Consider the following 20,741-nt stretch of genomic DNA (forward strand, 5'->3'; position numbering starts at 1 on the left):
TTTTTTTAGTTGTTTTTAAAATGTAGTGTAATAATATAACAAATTACAATAAATGAAAGTTTACAATAGCAAATTTCTGCTACATATTAAATAATATATTTAATAATAGCCAAACAAAAATTTATATGGCAAATAAAAAACTCTAAATAAGAATTTATATTCAGAAACTTTGGTCATTAAAAACGGTATCAATAATATTGGCTCCATGCGATACATGAGATACATTTTTTTCTTTATTTTAATTATTACTTAAAATGTAATATAATAATTTAATAAATTATAATAAATAGAAGGCTCCAATAGCTAAATTTTTATTATACATTAAACAATAAGCTTTAACAACAGCCAAGTAAATAATACCATTATTATTAATATTTGTATTGCATATTAAATAATAAATTTTAATGACTGCCGGGTTAATTAATACTAGAATAATTAATACCGATATCTATATTGCATATAAAGAGCTCTACACACCAAGCTTCTATTTTAAAAATATAAACATGGTAATAATTATAGAGATGATAGTAACAATGGTAGGAGTGGAGCCAGTTGTGGTATTGGTGGTAGGGGCGACAACTATATGATAGAGGTGATAGTTATTGCAATATGGTGAATTTACCAGCTATGGTGCCGATGGTGATAGCGATAGTGGTGACATTAATCATTTATTGTTGTCAACTCTGCTAATCTCCATTGGTGTTATAGTTTGGGCAAAAAAACTTTTACCTAATGATGGAGCTCCTCTATTTTCAGCTTTTCTTATTATGTATCTATAACAAACCCTTACTACTTTCGATTGCTGCCTTCTTCTCTTGATAGCTTCTGAACTTTGTATTCTTTTGCTTAAATCAATGGAAATTGGGTGATTTTTGTTAGAAAATATCACAGGCAAAATATTTTTGTATAGTGGTAATATCAGAGGAGCTCCATCAAATAGTTCATCAGAGTTCCCACTCTTTATGCAAACCAATAGGAAAACTTTAAGAGTAAAATGTCTTATATTTTGTGCCTCCGTAAAAGCCATAAAACTGATGAATACCACAAGCTTGAATAGGCTAGACTAGGACCTTTATCAGATAATCATAATCTTGTGAGTGGTGAGCGTCTTCTATCAAGAAAACTACCTTATCCATAACTAGAGATAATAGATAGTTATTATGACCAACCACCCATAATTATATGGAATATATATATATATATATATATATATATATGTCATCTCATAGAGATGTGTCCATCAGTTTCTACTTTCTTTTCAAACAAATAATATTTTTTTTGTTTCTTTATCTTTTTATGTCCTTTGCTTCTTTCTTTTTTTTCTTCTTTCTTCCTTTCTTTATTTTTCTACTTCCGTCTTTCCTTTCTTTCTTTTCTTCTCCCTTCTTTCTTTTTTTTTTTTTCATTTTTTCTAATGTTGGAGCTCCTCTATTTTTAGTTTTTCTTACTATATATCTATCTACTTCATCTATAACAGACCCTTACTGTTTTCGATTTCTGCCATGCCCTCTTGGTAGCTTTAGAACTTTGTATTCTTTTGCTTAAATCAATAGAAACTTGGTGGTTTTTGTGAGAAAATATCACAAACAAAATATTTTTGTACAATGGTAATATTGGTAATACCTACCTTTAGCCATGATTGTTCAAATAGTTGATCAGCATTTCCCACTCTCTATACAAACCAACAAGAAAACTTTAAGAGTAAAATATCTTATATTCTGTGCCTCCGTAAAAGCCATAAAACCGATGAATATCACAAGCTTGAATAGGCTAGACTAGGACCTTTATCAGATAATCATAACCTTATGAGTGGTGAATGCCCTTCCATCAAAAAAACTACCTTAGCTATAACTAGAGATAATGGATGGTAATTATATATATATATATATATATATATATATATATATATATGTAGGTTATCTTATGGAGATGTGTCCAATAGTTCCTACTTTCCTTTCAAACAAACAATATTTTTTTTTGTTCCTTATCTTTTTCTATCTTTTTCTTTCTTTCTTTTTTTTTTCCTTCTTCCTTCCTTTCTTTATTTTCCTATTTCCTTCTTTCCTTCCTTTTCTTCTCCCTTCTTTTTTTTTCATTTTTTTTTTATTTTTTCCCTTCATTTTCTTCTCTCTTTCTTAGTTTCTTTCTTTTCTTTTTCTTCTTATTTGCTTCCTTTTTTTTTTTTCCTTTCTTCTTTCATTCCTTTTCTTTCTTTTTTCTTCCTCTTTTCCTCATGGATGGATTGTGGAACCCCACTCTAAGTCTCATGTTCTCGAGACAACCCCATCTCATTGAGACTTAGAACTTTGACTCAATCAACCCAAAATAAGCACATTAAGATTTGGCATAAAACAGAAACGAGACATAAACTGGTCAACTCAATTTAGCTAATTTATCAACTAGATTTGGTTCGTATCCTACTTCATCTATTTTAACATGTTTAATAATTGGATCAAGTTGACTCAATTACCACTCGATGTGTTGCAAATCTATTTCAACTTATTTAGATTCTTTAACATGTATTATTTAGCATGCATAAAACCTCTAACTTGTTTAATCCAATTTGACCTGTCTATTTAATAGATTATAATAATCAAATTATATTATCTTATAAATAAAAGAAGGTTTGTTTTTTAGTTTTTGATTTATAAATACACCTAGTTGTTGGACATTTGACTCCATCTCTATCTCACCCAATTGCCATCCCTGCGAGGGCCAGCACCTCCTTGCCGCGGGCACGAGCGCTGCAATTTCGACCGGCATGTACTCCATTCGATGACTCCCTCCTTGTAATGAAAAAAAATTTTACACCGCCATGGCCATTATTCCCCTCTCCTCTCCATTCCCCTCGAAATGGGACTCCACTGTCTTCTCCACTCCCTCTCCTTCCTCTTCGCTTCCATTCCGATCCTCTCCCGTGGTGGGATTCCTAAGCCCAAGCCCGGCCCGGCCCGGCACGAAGCGGGCCATACCTAGCACGGCCCATAAAAGGGGCCCGGGCTGGGTTACGAAATTCTGGCCCCGCAGGCCGAGCCCGGCCCAGCCCATAAGGGCCTGGGCTGGCACGATTCGTGGGCCAAGCACGGCACGGCCCGCGAACCAGCTCGGAACGGCCCATGAGGGCCTGGGCTGGGCCAGGCACGGCTCGTCCTTCTTAAAATAAATGAAAATAAATTTTTTTAATAAATTAATAAATATTGGGAACTAAGGATTTATTAATATAAAGCCACTTTAATGGTGGGAGGTTTGGCATAGACCCCTACCAGTTTATTAATTTAAATCAAAATGGTACATGAAGGGAGGTTTGGATCTTGGTCTGACCTCCAGAATATAATAAGAAAGAAAAAAAAATAAAAATAACTCACTTTAATAATTAAAACAATAAAAATATCTAATTATAAAAAATTAAGAAATAAAAATAAATGATGAATATGTTACGAATCATTTCACTATTCAGTATTGATCTCTCTCCTTCTCTCTCTTCCCTGTTTCTCTCGTTTCTTGATAGCGCAATTCTTCTTCCGGCTTTGGTGCAGGGCGTTGTTGTGTAAAGGCTTTCTTTCCCACGAGGAATGCGATCACCTCATCGAACTGGTAAGAGAATTCTTCTCCTTCCCCTGTTTTCAGTTCTTTGAATGCGAAATGGGGGCTCTCTAAGAGCAGGCGAGGGGTAAGCTGGTGAAATCCATGGTGGTGGATGACGCGGGGACGGCCGTGATCAACGAAATCCGCACGAGCTCCGGCATGTTCCTCAGCAAGCGCCAGGTGATTGGCCAAAGTTGGTTCGATCAATCTCAAGAACAAATTTTATTCTTTTTTTTTCCGGCAGTTTCTTCTGATTCTCGTTGCTGTTTGGGCATTATCTGCTATGATCTTGAACTGCACAGTTTGATGTATGCTTGCTGTTGCTGATAAGTTTGTCCAGATATGGATCACCAATTGAATCATGGCACCATTGTGATTTTCTGAGACATTAGCGGAATTTGCAAAAGGAATTTGTGGCCTATTTGAAAGAAAGAGAACTGATAATTTTTGCCAGAGCATTATATTTTCCTATCGATATCTCAAGGATCAAAAGATCGAAATGATCCCTTCTTGAAATTTTCGTCTTTTTGTTTGTTTGTTTGCTTAAGAGAAAGTACCTTTCTTGTGCTCAGGATGACAGGATGTATTCAATTTTCTTCAGTAGATTGTTTGATCTGGGTTTCGAAGGCTCAAAATCAATAAAATTAGATGATGTTGCGAAGGAGATGATTTTAGAGGAACTTATTATAAGTTTCCAGTTTCTAATCAATGAAAAAAATGAACTAGAAAGTCATCTCAGTAGGATTCTCCTGATCTTGACTATGGATAGTCTATGATAAGAAAAGTTTGTTATGGTGAAATTGCATTGTGATGGTGAAATTCTCATATAATAATATTTGTGGTTAATGTGAAGAAGAAAAATATATCTTTTAGAGATAGATCAAGAAGAAGAAGAATAGAAGGATTAATGGGAGGTGGACTATAACGAAGGGATTTTTGGATAATTCCACCCTAAAACCTTGAGCCACAGGCAAAATCAGAGCTTTTGACCAGAGGTTCAATAGACGCTATTAACATGGAAAATTTTAAGAAAAAAAAAATTCAGAATGGGCCTAAAGATAACGGGGACTGTTGATTTGAAGCCTTCAAGAAACTCTAACCTCAACCATTGACCTAAAGACATTGCCCCCAACCTTCAGGAATTTATCCTTTGCTTTAGAATACCAAAATTTGACCCAAAAAGTTGACTTAAGATTCAAGTTCTGCTGAAAATGGTAATCAATGCTACTAGAATAAACTTAAGCAGTCATGTTTACACCCAAGCTAACTAACCTAGCAACAGAGATAGAGAGTGAATCAGGACCAAATAACTATTTAAATAAATAGAGAAAATGGCCTAACAAAATAATTTTATCCAGGCAATTAAATTATTATGCAGGCAGTGTTGATCGCTAGCAGGTAGTGGTGGTTTAGGATGTTGCGCTGGCATTAAGACATTGTCATGATTGAAAGGAAGGAGATTATCATGAAAAAAACATGACAGCTGCCGCCGATGATTCCAACCTTGAGGTCGAACACCCAATAAACATGTTGGCAGAAAGGATGGCCAACACATCTGCGTTGATGGACCTGTTGGCTGAAGTTATTTCAGGTAATCAAATAGGGCAGTCACATAACATAAGCATTCAGATATGTACCAAATTTAACTCAGCCTCTTTCAAAGTAGAATTTGATTTAGTTTTTTTTTTTTTACTGAAATAAGTGGTGTGGATATGCGATTTAGGTGGCAGTAAGAATACATTCATGGTAAATGCTGATATGTGTTAGCCATACCCTAGGTGTATCAGCATCCACTGCATGTCAGATATTCGTCATGAGCATACTATTTCAGAGAAGTATCCTTGCTCATGCACATTAGAAACCAGAGATACAGCTGATCAGAAAGAATATTGAGCTAACCACTTTCACAAAATAAGAGAGAGAGAGAGAGAGAGAGAGAGAGAGAGAGAGAGAGAGAGAGAGAGAGAGAGAGCATGACTTTTATCAGTTGAACAATGATACATATTCCTATCCAGAGATACTCTGCATTTTTTACAGATAACAACAGTAGATGCAACTATGATTATGATTAAATGGGGAATTTATATTATTTTTTTGTTGTGAAGGATGAAATTGTTACAAGAATTGAACGCAAGGTTGCTTCCTGGACCTTCCTTCCTGAAGATAGCATTGCATTACCTTTTTGGTTAATTTGAACATTCCTCTTTCTTTCTTCTAACATACTCATTTCTCGATCAGAAAATGCCGAGCCTATGCAAGTATTACACTATGAAAAAGATCAAAAGTATGGACCTCATGTTGATTATTTTACTGACAAGTCCAATATAGAACGTGGAGGTCATCGATTGGCCACGGTGCTTATGTACTTATCTGATGTTAAGAAGGGTGGGGAAACCATCTTTCCAGCTGCAGAGGTAAATGAACTGGAACTTGCTGTTATCCAATGTATGTCCCTCCCTCATAACAGTGCTGTGCATCAATTGCAGGGTGGACTTTCTCAACTCAAAGATGAAACCTGGTCCAACTGTGCAAGAACTGGTTATGCAGGTACCTTGTAACGTTTGCTTTTGAAAAACTTGGTTACCTAAAACAACCTATCATCTGATTAAAGTTTACTTACGAACTTTAAACTCACAACCACAAAAAAATAGAAGAAGAAGAAGAAAAACTGGGATTGGCATATTTTGTAACCCATGTTGGTGCACTTGGGAGTTTCAGAATTGGACTTCAGATTTGAATGAGTACTGTTAGGGGAAAAACCCTAAGTCATATATCCACAGAGGCGCTCGGCCGAAGAGCGCCGACCGGAAAGCCGCTCGGCCGAAGAGCGCCGACCGGAAAGCCGCTCGGCCGAAGAGCGCCGACCGGAAAGCCGCTCGGCCGAAGAGCGCCGACCGGAAAGCCGCTCGGCCGAAGGATGCCGACCAGGAAGGCGCTCGACTAGAGGGCGTCGACCAGAGCGCGCGCCAAGAGGTGCCCCACCCAAAGCTGCTCGGTTAGAAAGTGCCGACCAAAGACAGCGCCAAGGCGCTCTGATAGAAGGTGCTCGCCTAAAGGGCGCCGACCAGGAGTACTTGAAGCAACCCCGCCACAGGGCGCCCCATTGGGCGACCAGCTCGGCTCGGCACTCTTGCCGAGCCGATGCCTTAACCAAATATCCAATTTCCACCTAACCCTCTAAGGGACCTGACAACTCCACTATAACCTGCCACTATCTCCAAGCCATCAAGGCATAAGATCTTCGCAGGTATTCGGCACGACCTGCCATTAATGCACGAGACTCTCTCAAGTCTCCGATGCACTCAGTCATTTAATGAACACGGCCCAAGACGATCTTCGGATCACTGAACCATCAGAACGTATGGCTCTCCCTGACCGCCGGTTCATTCGGTAATAAATGCACTTACCATCCACGGACCCCAGGCCCGCTACGGCCGGCGGTTCAACCACTCCAACAGGTCCGATCGACCGTGACAACTCCCTGGTTCCGGTCTGATTCGGCCCCGTTCTCCACTACGCCATAAATGGGCCAAATCGTGCCCAATTATCACAGACAGGGACAAATCCCCTGGTTACCTCCTAGGTAACGTAATCCCCTCCTATAAAAGGGAACCTGGGAGAACCAAGGGGGAGGAGAACAAAAACGGAAACAGATCCCCGGGACTGAACCCGCCGGGAAGCACAGACGCAATTGAGGACATCATCCTCTTCGTCTTCTTTATCTTATCCAAATGTTCTTGCTGTCTTCTCCATATACTCTCTTCCCTGTTCTCTCCACATACTTGTCCCCTCTGACTTAGGCATCGGAGGGCCGGCGCCGGGGAGCCCGGCCACCGGTTTTCCTTACAGGACGTGCACACCCCCCCGCAGCGGAGGACGCAGCCGGCCGGCGCACCGCCGTCCGCCCCCTGTAGCAGCGGAGCTCCTCCTTCCCCGGCTTCGCGGCGGCCCCCGGGTCCAATTTCCAGCAACAAGTACTTTGCACAAGTTGGTGCCGCATCAAATGTTATGTTTCTAGGTAAAAGGATGTCATGGCAATATGCAAAGTTGTTTTCTATTCAATGCCTTTGGATCATGGTTTCTAGTAAAATCTGATTGCTATTCTTTTGTATATTAAGTGCTGCTGCTGCTGCTGATGATGATAAACACTCCCTTGACCATTCACTGTTATTTTTTCTTGCAGTGAAACCTAATCAGGGTGACGCTTTGCTTTTTTTTAGCCTTCATGTCAATGCAACAACAGATACAAGAAGTTTGCATGGAAGCTGCCCGGTCATAGAAAGAGAAAAATGGTCTGCAACAAAATGGATTCATGTGAGATCGTTTGACATTCTGAAGAATCAAAGCCCAAGAAGTGATTGTTCAGATGAGAATGTATGGTGCCCACATTGGGCAGCTGCAGGGGAGTGCGAAAAAAATCCTGTATACATGGTAGGAACCAAAGAATTGCAGGGATTCTGTAGGAAGAGTTGCAGGGTATGTGAATTATAGGTTCTGGTTCATGCTATAAGTCTGCTGCTCAGTGCATATAAGTAGAACAATGAAAAGCAGGACATTCATTTGAAATGCCACTCAATTCTTCCTTTTAAGCTAACAGTTGAATCTTAAAACCATTATTAAAAAAATTGTATTTCTTAGAAGTAATTACCAGAGCCCACAGGTCAGCTGCTATTGTCCATAAGATCTGGGTTGTCTACCTTCTGAAACTTCCCTCTACATTTTTTATACTGCTTCAATCTATGTCCTCTTTTTCATGCTGCCCTCCTCTTTGAAGCAATTCAAAGCATCCAAGCAGTCTAAAGATTTGGTCAAGTCTTTTTGAGCCAGAAAAATGCACATGAAAATAAATGCAATCATCAGTTAGCTGAGCAGAATTTGTGCTGATCAAATAATGCTCTTAAGAGTGTTCCTCTCGAAATTCATTTGAGCCTCGAAGCAGTCTAAAGATTTGGTGCCAAGTTTTGCTGATGGCAGCTTTCTGGTCTAAAAGCTTGCATTATAATAATTAATTTCTATCCTCGGTTGGCTGTGGAGAGTTGTGCTAATTGAATAGTGCTGTAGAATGCACATGCATGCATGCAGGTTCAGACTTTTGCTCGTCTCAAGAGGAAAGCGTATCCACTCTTTTCGTCTTTAAAAGTCAATAATAGAAAATCAAAATTGAAGTTGATATCACCGGTCATCATCTATATCACTAAATGTCAAAAAACAAAAATCATGTATTTTATGGTCTCTAACATATGCATTGTATAAATATAAAAATAAATGATTAAAATGATTGGAGGCAGTGTTTTGGTATGACATAAGAATTAAAATCAATGATTTTAGCCTATGTATTTTAATATATATAGATCATGATCAATAAAGTAGATTTTTAATTCAAATATTCAAATACCTTATTATGTATTTTATTACACCACCACAACATAAATGATTCATTCTTTATGTCCATATGATGTATAGGTTTGAGATAAAACAAAAATACAATTTTTATAGGTTTCTACATATTTTCAGAGGTATAGCATGATCAATGGTATAGATCTTTGATTTGGATGCTCCATTACTTTTTTTTGGAGTTGATAGGTATAGATACATTTTCCTCTTGAGAGGAGCAAAATTTTTCTCAATATATAGAGGAGGCAATTTAGGTATTATTGCAAGATTGTGTTACTTGATGGTGTTACTCTTGAGAATTCATAAAAGGTGACAGAAAATCAAGATGAAATTTCTTGGCATGGTTGTGGTTGAGGTTTCGGTTTGTATGAAAATTGGGCACCTTGGAAATAATATACAAAACAATATCAACGTTATTATCTTAATGTTAATTATATTAGCTAATATTGTTTTTTCAATCATCATTTTATGTTTAAATGAATTATTAATAATAAACTTTTAAAATCAATAAATAAATATAATTCGTAATCTCAGATCTAATTATATTGCTAGAGGTTTCCATATGACGTCTTAAAACTTCATTAAAATAATCTCAAAAAGATTTGATCCTTTTTAGTTTTTCTATTTATATTAATACTTGTTTGGATGGTATTATTTTTTACCATTTGGACGAGAGATTGGGGTTCGATTTTGAATGCTGTTGGCTGTCACTTCAATTCCTGATTAGTAATGTTATGGCTATGCGGGCTTTGGTTTAGGTTGTCTACTTAGGGGTCCACTACTTAGGGGTCCAAGTTTTAGTGCAAGTGGAGTAGTTTAAACGCAGAGAAGTATTTGGCATCACTTTTATTTCTCATTTTATTCCAAATAAAATTATAAAAATCAAGACAAGAACATTTTTAGAGATGTCGTTTTTATTTTTTAAAAAATATTTTTTATTATTTCTAAAAAAATAAAAATAGAAAATATTTACTTTCAATATGTTAAAAATATTAAACTCATTCTTTTACTACTATCACGAATATTGCTACGCTCGCCTCATCGTACTATTGTTGTCATCATAGATGTCTCCACTGCATTGTCGACACCCTACCAATACTACCACCACTCCGCCATTATTGCCATAGCCAGTATTTCTGCAATACTATCATTGTCATTGTTGTCACCACCATTACATTGTTAGTGTCTCCACGATCACCACCAACACCATAGCCGGCAACTTCACCATATTGCAACCACTATAACCCCATCACATAGCCATCGCCCCTTCCACCAATATCACGAATGAGTCTACTCCCACCTTTGTTACTATCATCTCCATAATTATTGCCATATTTATATATTTAAAATAAAAGCTTGGCTAGTGAAGAGCTTTTTATATGTAATATAGATATCAGTATTAATCATGCTGGTATTAATGTACTCGACCATCATTAAAATTTATTATTTAATATATAATACAAGTATTAATAATATTGGTATTAATTACTTGGCTAATATTAGAGCTCGTTGCTTAATATTCAACAAAAATTTAGCTATTTATATTTATTATAATTTGTTAAATTATTATATTGTATTTTAAGAAATAATTAAAAAGAGACAAAAAATCGTATCCTGTGCATCACACACGGGGGTCGATATTACTAACAACAACATTAGTGACTAGAGTTTCCAAATATAAACTTTTATCTGGAGTTTTCGTTTTTTTTTTTGGTGGGTCGGTTGCTCAAACTGCTCTCACATAAGTACAGCCAGCTACAACACTATTAAGAAAACTATAGAAAGCTAACGAAACTAAAAACTGTTGGGTCCATAGAAACTTCCCGTAATGTTGAGCAGCAAAAGAGATTCGCCTCTCGAAGGACGTGCCTGATCTGGATAGCCCGACACTTCCGCAGCATCCATCGTATGTCGCACAGAAGCGGGTGCTCCACCTTTTCTCATCCCTTCGCTTGAACACAATCAATCAAGACAGCGGAATCTTCCTTTAGAATAATTCCGTTAGCCTCCAACGCATATTTTCAATTCACCGTATAGATGCAAGTATTGATGATAAAAATTTCCGTTTGGCTATCATTAAATTGATTATTTAATATACAATAACAATTTGGCTATTGAACTTCTTTATTTATTATAATTTGTCATATCGTTATACTACATTTCAAGAACAACCGAAAAAATTGAGAAAATCGATGCTCCATCCATCGCACAAGACTGGTATCCACCATGCACGTATTAGTGACAGGAGTTTTTCTTTGGAGGAGGCTCAGTTTAAGCTTTCTACCTATCACGTGGATGCCGATATTAATAATAAAGGTTTTTGCTCAACTATCACTAAAATTCATTACTTAATATACAATAAAAATTTTATTATTTTATTATTATAATTTAATGCATTATCTTATTAAATTTTAAGAATAGTTGGAGAAAGAAGCTCGTTGAAAATTGGTATTTTTTAAAAACTTAAAGAAAAATAGAGACAGAATTTTTACTCCTCTGTTTTCGATGGTAAAGTGGAGGAAAAAATCGGCCACCAAGGTGGTAGCCTAGTGGTACTGGACAGCAATTCTAACCACAAGGTCTCAAGTTCGAATCGCTGCGGCGACGATTAAATTGTGGACCGGAGCTCACTACTTTGGCCACTGCTTGGACTTGTGGTGTAGGACCGCTCTTGAACCGCTAGTAGCCAGGGTGGTGCCGGGTGTGACGTATTCACACGTGGGACTCGAGCCAGAGCTCAGAGGAGTAGCTGAGCCGGGCTCACGGGTGGGGAGGGTATGAGTAAAAACCGGTCGGGGTGCCCAACACACGGCCATTTCTGCCCGCATCGAACATTCTCCTGGCGGGGCGGGGGCCCAGTGGGGGCTGCTATGCGGGGGTGGGCTGGGGCCCAGTGGGGGCTGCTATGCGGGGGTGGGCTTGTTCCTTCCTCCCCCTACCCCTTTTTTTCAGCAAAAAAAAAAAAAAAAAAAGTGAAGGAAAAATCACCCAAATAAAAAGTCAACACAACCCTCAGGAAACGTCTCGTTCCAGGGTCAAAGCCCAAGCATATCCAGGGGCCCCGATCCCTCAAAGCCGTGGGCTGTTTCCCTCGGACATCACTATCCGTCAAATCCGTCAACAAGCAAATCTTTCCCAAAGTCGACCGCGGCAGCAAACCAACAGCATCCCCCAACGCATCCGGTGGGCGCAATAACTCCCGTTCCATTTCCCTCTATAAACTGAAAGAAAAGCTTCTTCCACCGTAGCCTTGCTCTGCTCCTCTTCGCGTTCCCCCCTGTTAAGATGATGGGACTCCGCTTTCCGTTTGCCTTCTCCCTCCTCTTCTTCGCTTCCATCCCAATCCTCGTCCATGGCGGGATACCCGAGCCCAGTTTCTACGACCCCAAACGGGTCACCCAACTCTCTTGGCGCCCCAGGTACCGGCATCTCCTTGCTGTTTCTCTTGTTCTTTCTTCGAGAGAGAAGTTTCCTTTCTTTCTTGATAGCAGAACACCTCTGAGCTCGTCGGATTTGGTTTTGGTGCAGGGCCTTTTTGTATAGGGGTTTCCTCTCCTACGAGGAATGCGATCACCTCATCAAACTGGTGAGAGGAATTGGCTTTTCTTTTTTATTTCCCTGTTTTTGTTCGGCCGCTGGCCGGAGAAAAGAAACAAAAAAGAAGGGTTTTTGAATGTCTGTGGGCTCTTTGAGAGCAGGCCGAGGGTCAGCTGGAGAAGTCGACGGTGGCGGACAACGACTCGGGGAAGAGTTTGATGAGCGGCGTCCGCACGAGCTCCGGCACATTCCTCGAGAAGCAACAGGTAATTGGCCAATCCCCGCATGCTAGATTTTCTTGCCTGGATTGGTTGCTTGCAAGATTAGAATCTAATTCTTATCGCATGCTTTCATCTCCGAGCTGAATTGCAAAATTGTCTCTTTGTTTTCCTTCTCTCATGATCGGCGATGATCTCATACCGTACTGTTTGATGTAATGCTCCCCATTGCTGATTTTTGAGGTCATAGCGCAGTTTGCAAATCGATTTTGTAGCTTATTTTGAGGGAACAAAAAAAAAATCAAAATTTTCATCAGATTCTTAATGTTCCCATTAATTCCTCCATGAACAAATGTTCATAATAATCCCTTCTTGAAGCTTTCTTGGTCTTTCAACCTCAGGGTCAAATACCCAATAATTACTTTTGCAGAAAGGATAGTCAATGAAGTTGGTATTAATGATGAAAATTTCTGCACGAAGGCTCAGCTTGTGCAGAGTTCTTTGTTTGCTATGTGGAGGTTGTAAAAATTTCTGTGCAGCAATTATCAAAGTTTTTTGCTTAATATGTTAAAAAAAAGCGATTGAAGCCTTATATTTATTGTAATATGTTATACTACCATATTGCATTTGAAAAACAGAAGACGAAAAAAAAGGAAAATTAATGGATTATTTTGGCTTCCAGGACGAAATTGTCACGAGAATTGAACGCAGGGTTGCTGCTTGGACCTTCCTTCCAGAAGGTAAGATCATATCACCTTTCTCAGTTAATTTAGGCATTCCGCTTTCTTTCTTCTAACAGACTTATTTCTTCATCAGAAAATGCGGAGTCTGTCCAAGTACTACGGTATGAAAAAGGTCAAAAGTATGACCCTCATTTTGACTATTTTAATGACAAATTCAATATAGAACGTGGAGGTCATCGATTTGCCACGGTGCTTATGTACTTATCCAATGTCAAGAAGGGTGGGGAAACCGTCTTTCCATTTGCTGAGGTAAATAATTGGCGACTCACCTTTTACCCAATCAAAATGTCTCTCCCTTATAACAGCAATGTGAATCAATTGCAGGGTGGAGTTTCCCAATACAAAGATGAAACTTGGTCTGACTGTGCAAGAGCCGGTTATGCAGGTACGATGTGACTTCTATTTTTTTTAACTAAGAGAGGCAAAAGCGAGACTTTATTAAAAGAATTGGTAATTACAACGAGAAGAGGAGAGAGTTTGTCGATCAGAACTGATCAAAACTACAAGTGTCCGTTCTAACTAGACAAATCCATGAAAAAGTAAAGAAGATAGCAATATGTTCGCATGAAACTTCTATTCCTGAAAAACTTTACCTAAAACAACCTGTTATCTGATTATATTTATTCCTGAATCTTGGTGCAGCATCAAATGTTATGTCTAAAGTTAAGGATGTCATCTAATTGCTCGTGCGAATTCTTTTCTAGTGAAAATCTGATGGCCAATCTTTTGTAAATTAGAAGCTGATTTTGTTGTCCTGATGCATCTGACAATAATATAAAAATCCCTGCCTTCTCCATTCACTGGTATTTTTTTTTCCCCTGCAGTGAAACCTAACAAGGGCGATGCTCTACTCTTCTTCAGCCTTCACGTAAATGCGACAACAGATCCAAGGAGCCTGCATGGAAGCTGCCCGGTCATCGAAGGTGAAAAGTGGTCTGCAACAAAATGGATTCATGTGAGGAACTTTGACCGCCCGGTTAGACAAAGCTCAAGCGTAGGATGTTCGGATGAGGATGAGCGCTGCCCAGAATGGGCAGCTGCAGGGGAATGTGGGAAGAATTCTCTGTACATGGTAGGAACCAAAGACTTTGATGGATATTGTCGGAAGAGTTGTAGGATATGCGAATCATAAGCTCCGGTTCATACTATGAAGGCTGCTGCACAATAGGTGTCAAAAAAGGAGATCCATTCATAACTTTAAAAGCTATTTAGCAGAGCTGAAACTTGAATCTTACCCTATTGAAGGATCCGTGTCAAATATTTTCTAGCACACCATCTAATATTTCTGTCACGCCCCGCCTGCATGGGGCACATGCGGCACCCAGTGCCCACGTGGGGGCCACATGAGAAGGAAATATGGGGCTTTCCTGCTAGATATTGTTCGATTCTGGGGTCCACACGCGCGCTGCACGCACTGTTCAAACCCCTCACCGATTTTGTTTTCCACCCAAAACGCGTCTGTAGGATTTGGAGATACTCACCTCATATGCCCAAGCTCTGCAACGAGTCTTTTCGATGGGGGACTATTGGACCTCATATCCTTCCCAGCATCGGACAAGAACCGTCATCGTCTTTGATACCAAATGTCACACCCCCGCCTGCGCGGGGCACATGCAGCACCCAGTGCGCACGTGGGGGCCACATGAGGGGGGAACACCGGGCTCCCTGCCAAATATTGTTCGGTTCTGGAGCTCGCACGTGCGCCGCGAGGTATGAGGCCCAATAGTCCCATATCGGAAAGATTCATTTCAGAGCCTGGGCATATGAGGCGGGTGTCTCCAAATCTTGCAGACGCGTTTTGGAAGGAAAACAAAATCGGAGAAGGGTGAAAGACGCTTGCGTGAAGTCCTGAAACCAGACAATATCTGACAGGGAAGCCTCGTGTTCCCCCCTCATGTGGTTTCCACGTGGGCACTGGGTGCCGTACACACCTCGTGGAAGCGGAGGTGTGACATTTGGTATCAGAGCCGAGGACGGCTCTTGTCCGATGGTGGAAAGGGTGTGAGGTCTATTAGTTTTACAACGGAAAGACTCGTTCCAGAGCCTAGGCATATGAGGTGATTATCTCTAAATCTTGCATACGCGTTTTGGAAGGAAAACAAAACCGAAGAGGGGTGAAGGACGCTTGCGTGAAGCCTTGGAATCAGACAATATATGGCAGAGGAGGTTCATGTTCCCCCCTCATGTGGCCACATGAGTGCCGCACGTGCCCCGTGGAGGCGGGGCGTGACAATTTCTTTATTTCCAAAAGGCACTATTGTTTCCAAGAAAACTTTAGATTTATTCAGTAGAGCCTGAAGGCTGAGCCTCTACCATTTATAAGATCCGAGTTGTCTCACTTGTGGATCTCTGCTCTGCATTCTCTGTGCTGCTCTACTCAGTCCCTGTTTTCCCTTGAGTGCAATGTCTGTGCAGGGAAAAGGTTGATCATGGAATCAAGTATCTGAAGAACAGAGTTCTCATTTTGGAACTCCAGCTAGTTTCCCTCTCCACTAGCCCAAGTTTTAAGCCCACCCACAAGAATCCTCGAATTTAAGGGCGTCATTCAGGCCTTTTTTCTTCTTATGGTTATTGTTTACACCTGAATGCAAATCCGAATTCATCATAGGATCTCAGATTTTGTTTTCGAGTTTTATCTTTGACCTTCCGAGTATTACTGGTTCTGGCAGCCTGGTAGGGGCTCCTTCAATGTAGCTATCCTTTCTTGGCTGCCTCTGGGCCTCCTAGCTCCTTCCCGTTTGTTTCCATTACACCCATTTGCCGAAGCCGTTTCAGGGATTAATTCCAGGAGGAGGAAGGAATGCTATTCCACTTCTCAAAGAGGAGGAGGTGCATATTGGTCGACCTCAAATTTTGGGTCATCACATGTATAAGGCTATCTTATCATTAATCTCAAGAACTAAGAATCCTTTTAGCCATAGTCCTCATTGCAAATTCACAGCTAGCTAACCAATCCTTAAGTAGTTTATTAAGAAGACCTTGGAAATGATGCCAAAATAGTTCTCACCAAGAACATCTGTATCCACTAGATTAGATCCAACTAGCTGTCCAAGCTGTTGATTCTTATTTAGAATTAATCCGAGATCCGGGACTACGGCTCATCTTGAGATGAAGCTTACTCAGGTCAACATCAAGACAAATGTGGAATTTTTGAAGGCCAAATTTAACTCACTCACTCTTGAGTTCATGCTATTTCTTATAAGAGTACAATACATTGCTATAGCAAAAAAGTGACTCAGATTCCTTGAAGCCACCTAACATTGGCTTTACAATATGTTCCATTATACAACACCTACGCCAAGCCAAACTAGATATCCAACAATTGGAGAGACTTCTCATCTATAAAGAAGCTCTTCTACGATAACTATGGCAGAAATAAGACAACAACATATAAAAAGGTACCTTGCATCCTTTTTTCTCCATAATGCGTAGCCAAAAGAAGAGGGAATGATAACATGGAACATAAGCCTTTATTCCACGGTCCTCACTACACCTTTCTGATATTCCTAATGTACAAATCTTAGGACTGCACTACAAAATGGCATCAAGGAAACATGATTACAAGATCTTTGCCTTTTATAGATATTCGAAAAGATAAGAACAGCACAATGGAGCTAGAATTATCCTGAATTTTAGCTTCATAATTCACGTTGTACACCGAAATCTACTCCTACCCACCTCTGTCCAAAGCTCTTACAAGATCCTCTGTCCAAAGCTTTATCATCCTCTGTCCAAAGCTCTTACAAGATCCAGGCAACAACTAGCCACCATGAGGAGATCAATCCAATTCCTGTAACAGGTGAAAGAAAACATCGTTATAGCCGTAACGAGTGATCTAATCCAATCAATTTGGAAGTTCTCCTGCTGTATTATGTTCTTACCGATCCACAATGGAACAGTCCTGCTCCCACGGCTCCAAGACGCGGAAGCAAAGTAGCAATTCGTGGACGTGTTCATCCCATTGCCACAGCTACAAGTGAAGGAATTGTACTGCCCGGAGTAACCACACACTCCATGGCTCTTCTCGCAGTCGGCGCATGCTCTTGGATAGCCATCGTCGACGCTAAACCTGTACTTGAGGGCAATCCCAAACTTCCACCCGCTGGGATCAGTCTCAGCGCCATGGAAGCTATAAATCCCCGAGTAGGAGCTGCACTGCAGCTTCTTGAGGTCCATCTCAAATGATGGCCCGAGGCTGACCGGCGTGTAGATGCAGCATGTCGAGATCGGCACGTTGAGCAGGCTAATGGCTGGGCAGGAGTAGAGAAGACTGCAGATGGGCGCGTTGCTGGTGTCGCATAACGGGACGTCGGTGGTGTTGGATGAGTAGAGAGGGGAGGAGGAGGTGGAGCAGTCGAGGAGGGCGAAAATGTTGCCGTCGAGGAAGGTGAAGGGGGCGTTCCAGTCGAGGGAGAAGCCATTGCTCGTGGTGGTGGAGGAGCACGTCGACATGGAGGGGTCGGTGAGGTAGAGGACTTGGTTGGTGTAGTCGATGGCTTGGATGGGGTATGAGCCGGTGTGGGTGGTGAAGGTGAGGGTCTGGTGGTCCGAGTCACAGGTGACGTGGGGCTGGAAACCAGGGCTGCCGCACCCGGGGCCGGTGCCAAAGGGGTAGTGGATGGCGAGGGAGCCGCAAGAGCTCTTGCAGGCGAACTCCGAGGAGGAAGGGGTGGGGAGGAGGAGGAGAAGGGTGGTGGTGAGGAGAAGAAAGGTGGTGACGAGGTTTAAAGTCATGGTTGTGGCCTTGTGGGTTGGTGAGTGGAATATAGGAGAGGAGGGGAAGAGAGGGGATGGATGCTAAAAGCCTAGAAGTCTTCCCTTGGAGGAGTATGAGGGAGGAGCATGTGCTTTTGATTTAGCTACATTGATGTACTTTATAGAAGCATAGGTTTTATTAGCATTAGTATTTTATTGGCATTAGGCAGTTATTGTGCTTAGCGCAAGCCTGGATGCTTACTAAAATATGTCAATAATTGGGTTTAGATCATGACCTTACTTAATTAATGTAAAAAGTAGTTAATACTTAATAAGACACCTTCACAACCTACACAAAGGAAAAAAGGAGGAAGCAGAAGATATCAAACAACCTCTCTTTTTTCTTTTTTTCTTTTTATAAAAACAGAAGTATCATACATAATGCGTACGGATACAGTCAAGAAAATCAAAAAGCAATACATCACGGGGAGCACTGGACAACTCCGCCTCTCCCACCCAAAGGTGATCATCCGAGTGGTTGGCAATAAAAGAAGCCATCCATCCCACATGCTTCGCCTGAAGCACCATCCCACCACAGACCATGGCCCGGATATCTTTCAGCAGTGGATGGTAATTGCCGACCCCCACAGACACATGCAGAATCCACCCAATGATCATCGTAGAGTCACCCTCCAGAAGGACCTCTCTCTCCTGCAAGGCATGCTGAACGTAGCACAATCTAGACTAGGCCTCTCTCAACTCCGCCCTTAACACCGAGGTGTCGAACAAGTCACAACCCCCAGTTGCGATCACCTAGAATCTGGGCTCCTAACAACAAAGCCCGTACTTCCCCTTCTGCCGCCGTGCAAGACGCATCCATCGAAGTTGACCTTGAGGAAATTCGGGTGTGGGGGCTCCTAGGTGAAAAACACCAAGCGGGATGCTCCACGAGCAGATGAGGAGCCTTAATATCCCGAGTTGTCAAAGGTCTATCCGATCGGATCACCTGAGAGACCTTCAGCGCCAACAGTCAAGCCCTCTCTACCACTATCCCCAGTGGGGGGCATCTCTTCCCAAATGTCCATGCATTCCTCGTAAGCCATATCTGATAAGCAATATAGGTCGCCCACACTGCCTCCGATCTGGACTGCAAGGCTCCGACCAACTGACGAATAACCTGAAGAAAGGTCGCCGCATGACACCAGAGCACCGTGGGAAACCTCACTCACTTCTAGACCCTTATAGCCCGGTGGCACTAGAAGATAGCATGGTCCAGTGACTCATCAATCTAACACTCAAGGCACCGGGGGTGGATACCCATGCCCCTCCCAAATAGCAGAAGTCTCATTGGTAGCCTCCCCCCAGCGACCTTCCAAAGAAATAAGACCACTCTGGGGTGCAACCCAAATCACTAGATTCATTCGAAGTCCACCCCTAACTACCCTCCATCTTGGACAATGCAGCAAATGTCAATCACTCTGACTCTAGACCTGCAGGATGAGCTCCAAACCCTGACATCGGGGCAAGGGTGCCCTAGAACTAGGAGCGACTGAATTCGCTCCGCAAGTGGTTTCCTGAAGAACTGATCAATCCGGTAGGTATCCCACCCCCCACCACCAAGTAGAAGAAGGTCACAAACCCGGAGTCCATCCCTAGCCTCCACACTAACTAGGGTCGGCCATCACCGCAATGGGAGCTCATCCACCCATGCATCCTCCCCCACGTCAGCCATCACCGATCAACCACCTGCATCTCGAAAGGATCATAGGCACATACCTGCTAATCTTGTGCCACGCTAGTGAAACCCTCCGACCCCCAAATGGTCCCACTGCTCCAAACGGGGCCATACCGGGCGATGATCATCTAACTCCAAAGAGACTACGGCTCCAAGATAACTCTGGCAGCATGCCGAGCGATCAGCGCCTCTTTATTGGTCAGCAAGAACTAAATTTCCAGCCCCCCAGCCCTAGTTACTTGGCAAACCGACTTCCAATCCACTAGATGCACCCTGCCCTACGACCCCCAAATGAAACCCCGAGCCATTCTCTCAATTCTCGTCAACACCGTCTTGGGGACAACGGTGTTCGACATCAAGTAGACAGGCATAAAACAGAGATTAGACCTAACTAGGGTGACCCTACCCATCATGGACTCCATCCCTCCAACCTCTACTGTACTTGGTGCACCACCTCCTGACAGTCTGAGATCCGCAACCTCCTTCTAGTGATAGGGACACTTGATATCTCCACAGACCATCATGCTCCCCCATGCCAAGAAAACCCCTGTTCTCCTGCCGCACCCGCACCTCAGTCTTTGGGTTGAAAGCAATGGTTGATTTCTGGAGATTCACCCTCTGATCCAATGCTAAATAATAATCCTCCAAGACCCTCCGAAGAACAATGGCGTCCCACGGCCTGTCCCTGGCCAGTAGAAGGCAATCATCTGCAAAGAGGAGGTGAGTGATCATCGGGCCACCAGGCGTCGGGACATAGGCCTGCAACGCCTGCTCCCCACACGCCTGTTACAAAGCATGAGACAAGACATCAGCATAGATGATAAAAAGGTATGT

The 20,741-nt window shown here is 41.7% G+C and overlaps 3 protein-coding genes across 4 annotated transcripts; 2 read left to right on the forward strand and 1 right to left on the reverse strand.

Moving 5' to 3' along the window:
* Positions 1-3,470: 3,470 nt before the first annotated feature.
* Positions 3,471-8,161, forward strand: LOC103720663 (putative prolyl 4-hydroxylase 7). Its single transcript, XM_039120081.3, has 5 exons — positions 3,471-3,594; positions 3,664-3,778; positions 5,824-5,999; positions 6,072-6,132; positions 7,769-8,161. Exons 2-5 carry the CDS (start codon positions 3,688-3,690, stop codon positions 8,074-8,076), a joined length of 636 nt encoding a protein of 211 aa, XP_038976009.2. The 5' UTR covers positions 3,471-3,594; positions 3,664-3,687; the 3' UTR covers positions 8,077-8,161.
* A 4,011-nt stretch (positions 8,162-12,172) lies between these two features.
* On the forward strand, positions 12,173-14,804 carry LOC103720664 (putative prolyl 4-hydroxylase 7). Of its 2 annotated transcripts, XM_008810489.6 has the most exons (7): positions 12,179-12,398; positions 12,508-12,565; positions 12,678-12,782; positions 13,417-13,474; positions 13,551-13,726; positions 13,802-13,862; positions 14,302-14,790. In XM_008810489.6, the coding sequence occupies exons 1-7, from the start codon at positions 12,265-12,267 to the stop codon at positions 14,607-14,609; spliced, it is 900 nt and encodes a 299-aa protein (XP_008808711.3). In that variant the 5' UTR covers positions 12,179-12,264; the 3' UTR covers positions 14,610-14,790. The 2 variants fall into 2 exon arrangements, with proteins under 2 accessions (XP_026665630.3, XP_008808711.3); XM_026809829.4 differs by having other exon boundaries at positions 12,173-12,398; positions 13,551-13,862; positions 14,302-14,804.
* A 1,327-nt stretch (positions 14,805-16,131) lies between these two features.
* Positions 16,132-18,313, reverse strand: LOC103720679 (uncharacterized). Its single transcript, XM_008810505.5, has 2 exons — positions 17,359-18,313; positions 16,132-17,267 (listed from the first exon to the last, which is right to left on the reverse strand). Exons 1-2 carry the CDS (start codon positions 18,209-18,211, stop codon positions 17,218-17,220), a joined length of 903 nt encoding a protein of 300 aa, XP_008808727.3. The 5' UTR covers positions 18,212-18,313; the 3' UTR covers positions 16,132-17,217.
* Between the last annotated feature and the right edge of the window lie 2,428 nt (positions 18,314-20,741).

Source organism: Phoenix dactylifera, chromosome 1, assembly GCF_051530095.1.
Source record: "Phoenix dactylifera cultivar Ajwa chromosome 1, Ajwa_hap1_PhDact_Kaust_v1.1, whole genome shotgun sequence".
Taxonomy (NCBI): Eukaryota; Viridiplantae; Streptophyta; class Magnoliopsida; order Arecales; family Arecaceae; genus Phoenix; species Phoenix dactylifera.

What these genes read in the sequence shown, in the direction of transcription:
- LOC103720663 (XM_039120081.3), top strand. Translation starts at nt 3,688, where the DNA reads ATGGTGGTGGATGACGCGGGGACGGCCGTGATCAACGAAATCCGCACG. An exon ending in CCATCTTTCCAGCTGCAGAG is followed by an intron (nt 6,000 to 6,071) that starts GTAAATGAACTG and finishes CATCAATTGCAG; the next exon opens with GGTGGACTTTCTCAACTCAA. An exon ending in TGCAAGAACTGGTTATGCAG is followed by an intron (nt 6,133 to 7,768) that starts GTACCTTGTAAC and finishes TTTTTCTTGCAG; the next exon opens with TGAAACCTAATCAGGGTGAC.
- LOC103720679 (XM_008810505.5), bottom strand. Translation starts at nt 18,211, where the DNA reads ATGACTTTAAACCTCGTCACCACCTTTCTTCTCCTCACCACCACCCTT. An exon ending in GACTGTTCCATTGTGGATCG is followed by an intron (nt 17,268 to 17,358) that starts GTAAGAACATAA and finishes CACCTGTTACAG; the next exon opens with GAATTGGATTGATCTCCTCA.
- LOC103720664 (XM_026809829.4), top strand. Translation starts at nt 12,265, where the DNA reads ATGATGGGACTCCGCTTTCCGTTTGCCTTCTCCCTCCTCTTCTTCGCT. An exon ending in TTGGACCTTCCTTCCAGAAG is followed by an intron (nt 13,475 to 13,550) that starts GTAAGATCATAT and finishes TTTCTTCATCAG; the next exon opens with AAAATGCGGAGTCTGTCCAA. An exon ending in TGCAAGAGCCGGTTATGCAG is followed by an intron (nt 13,863 to 14,301) that starts GTACGATGTGAC and finishes TTTCCCCTGCAG; the next exon opens with TGAAACCTAACAAGGGCGAT.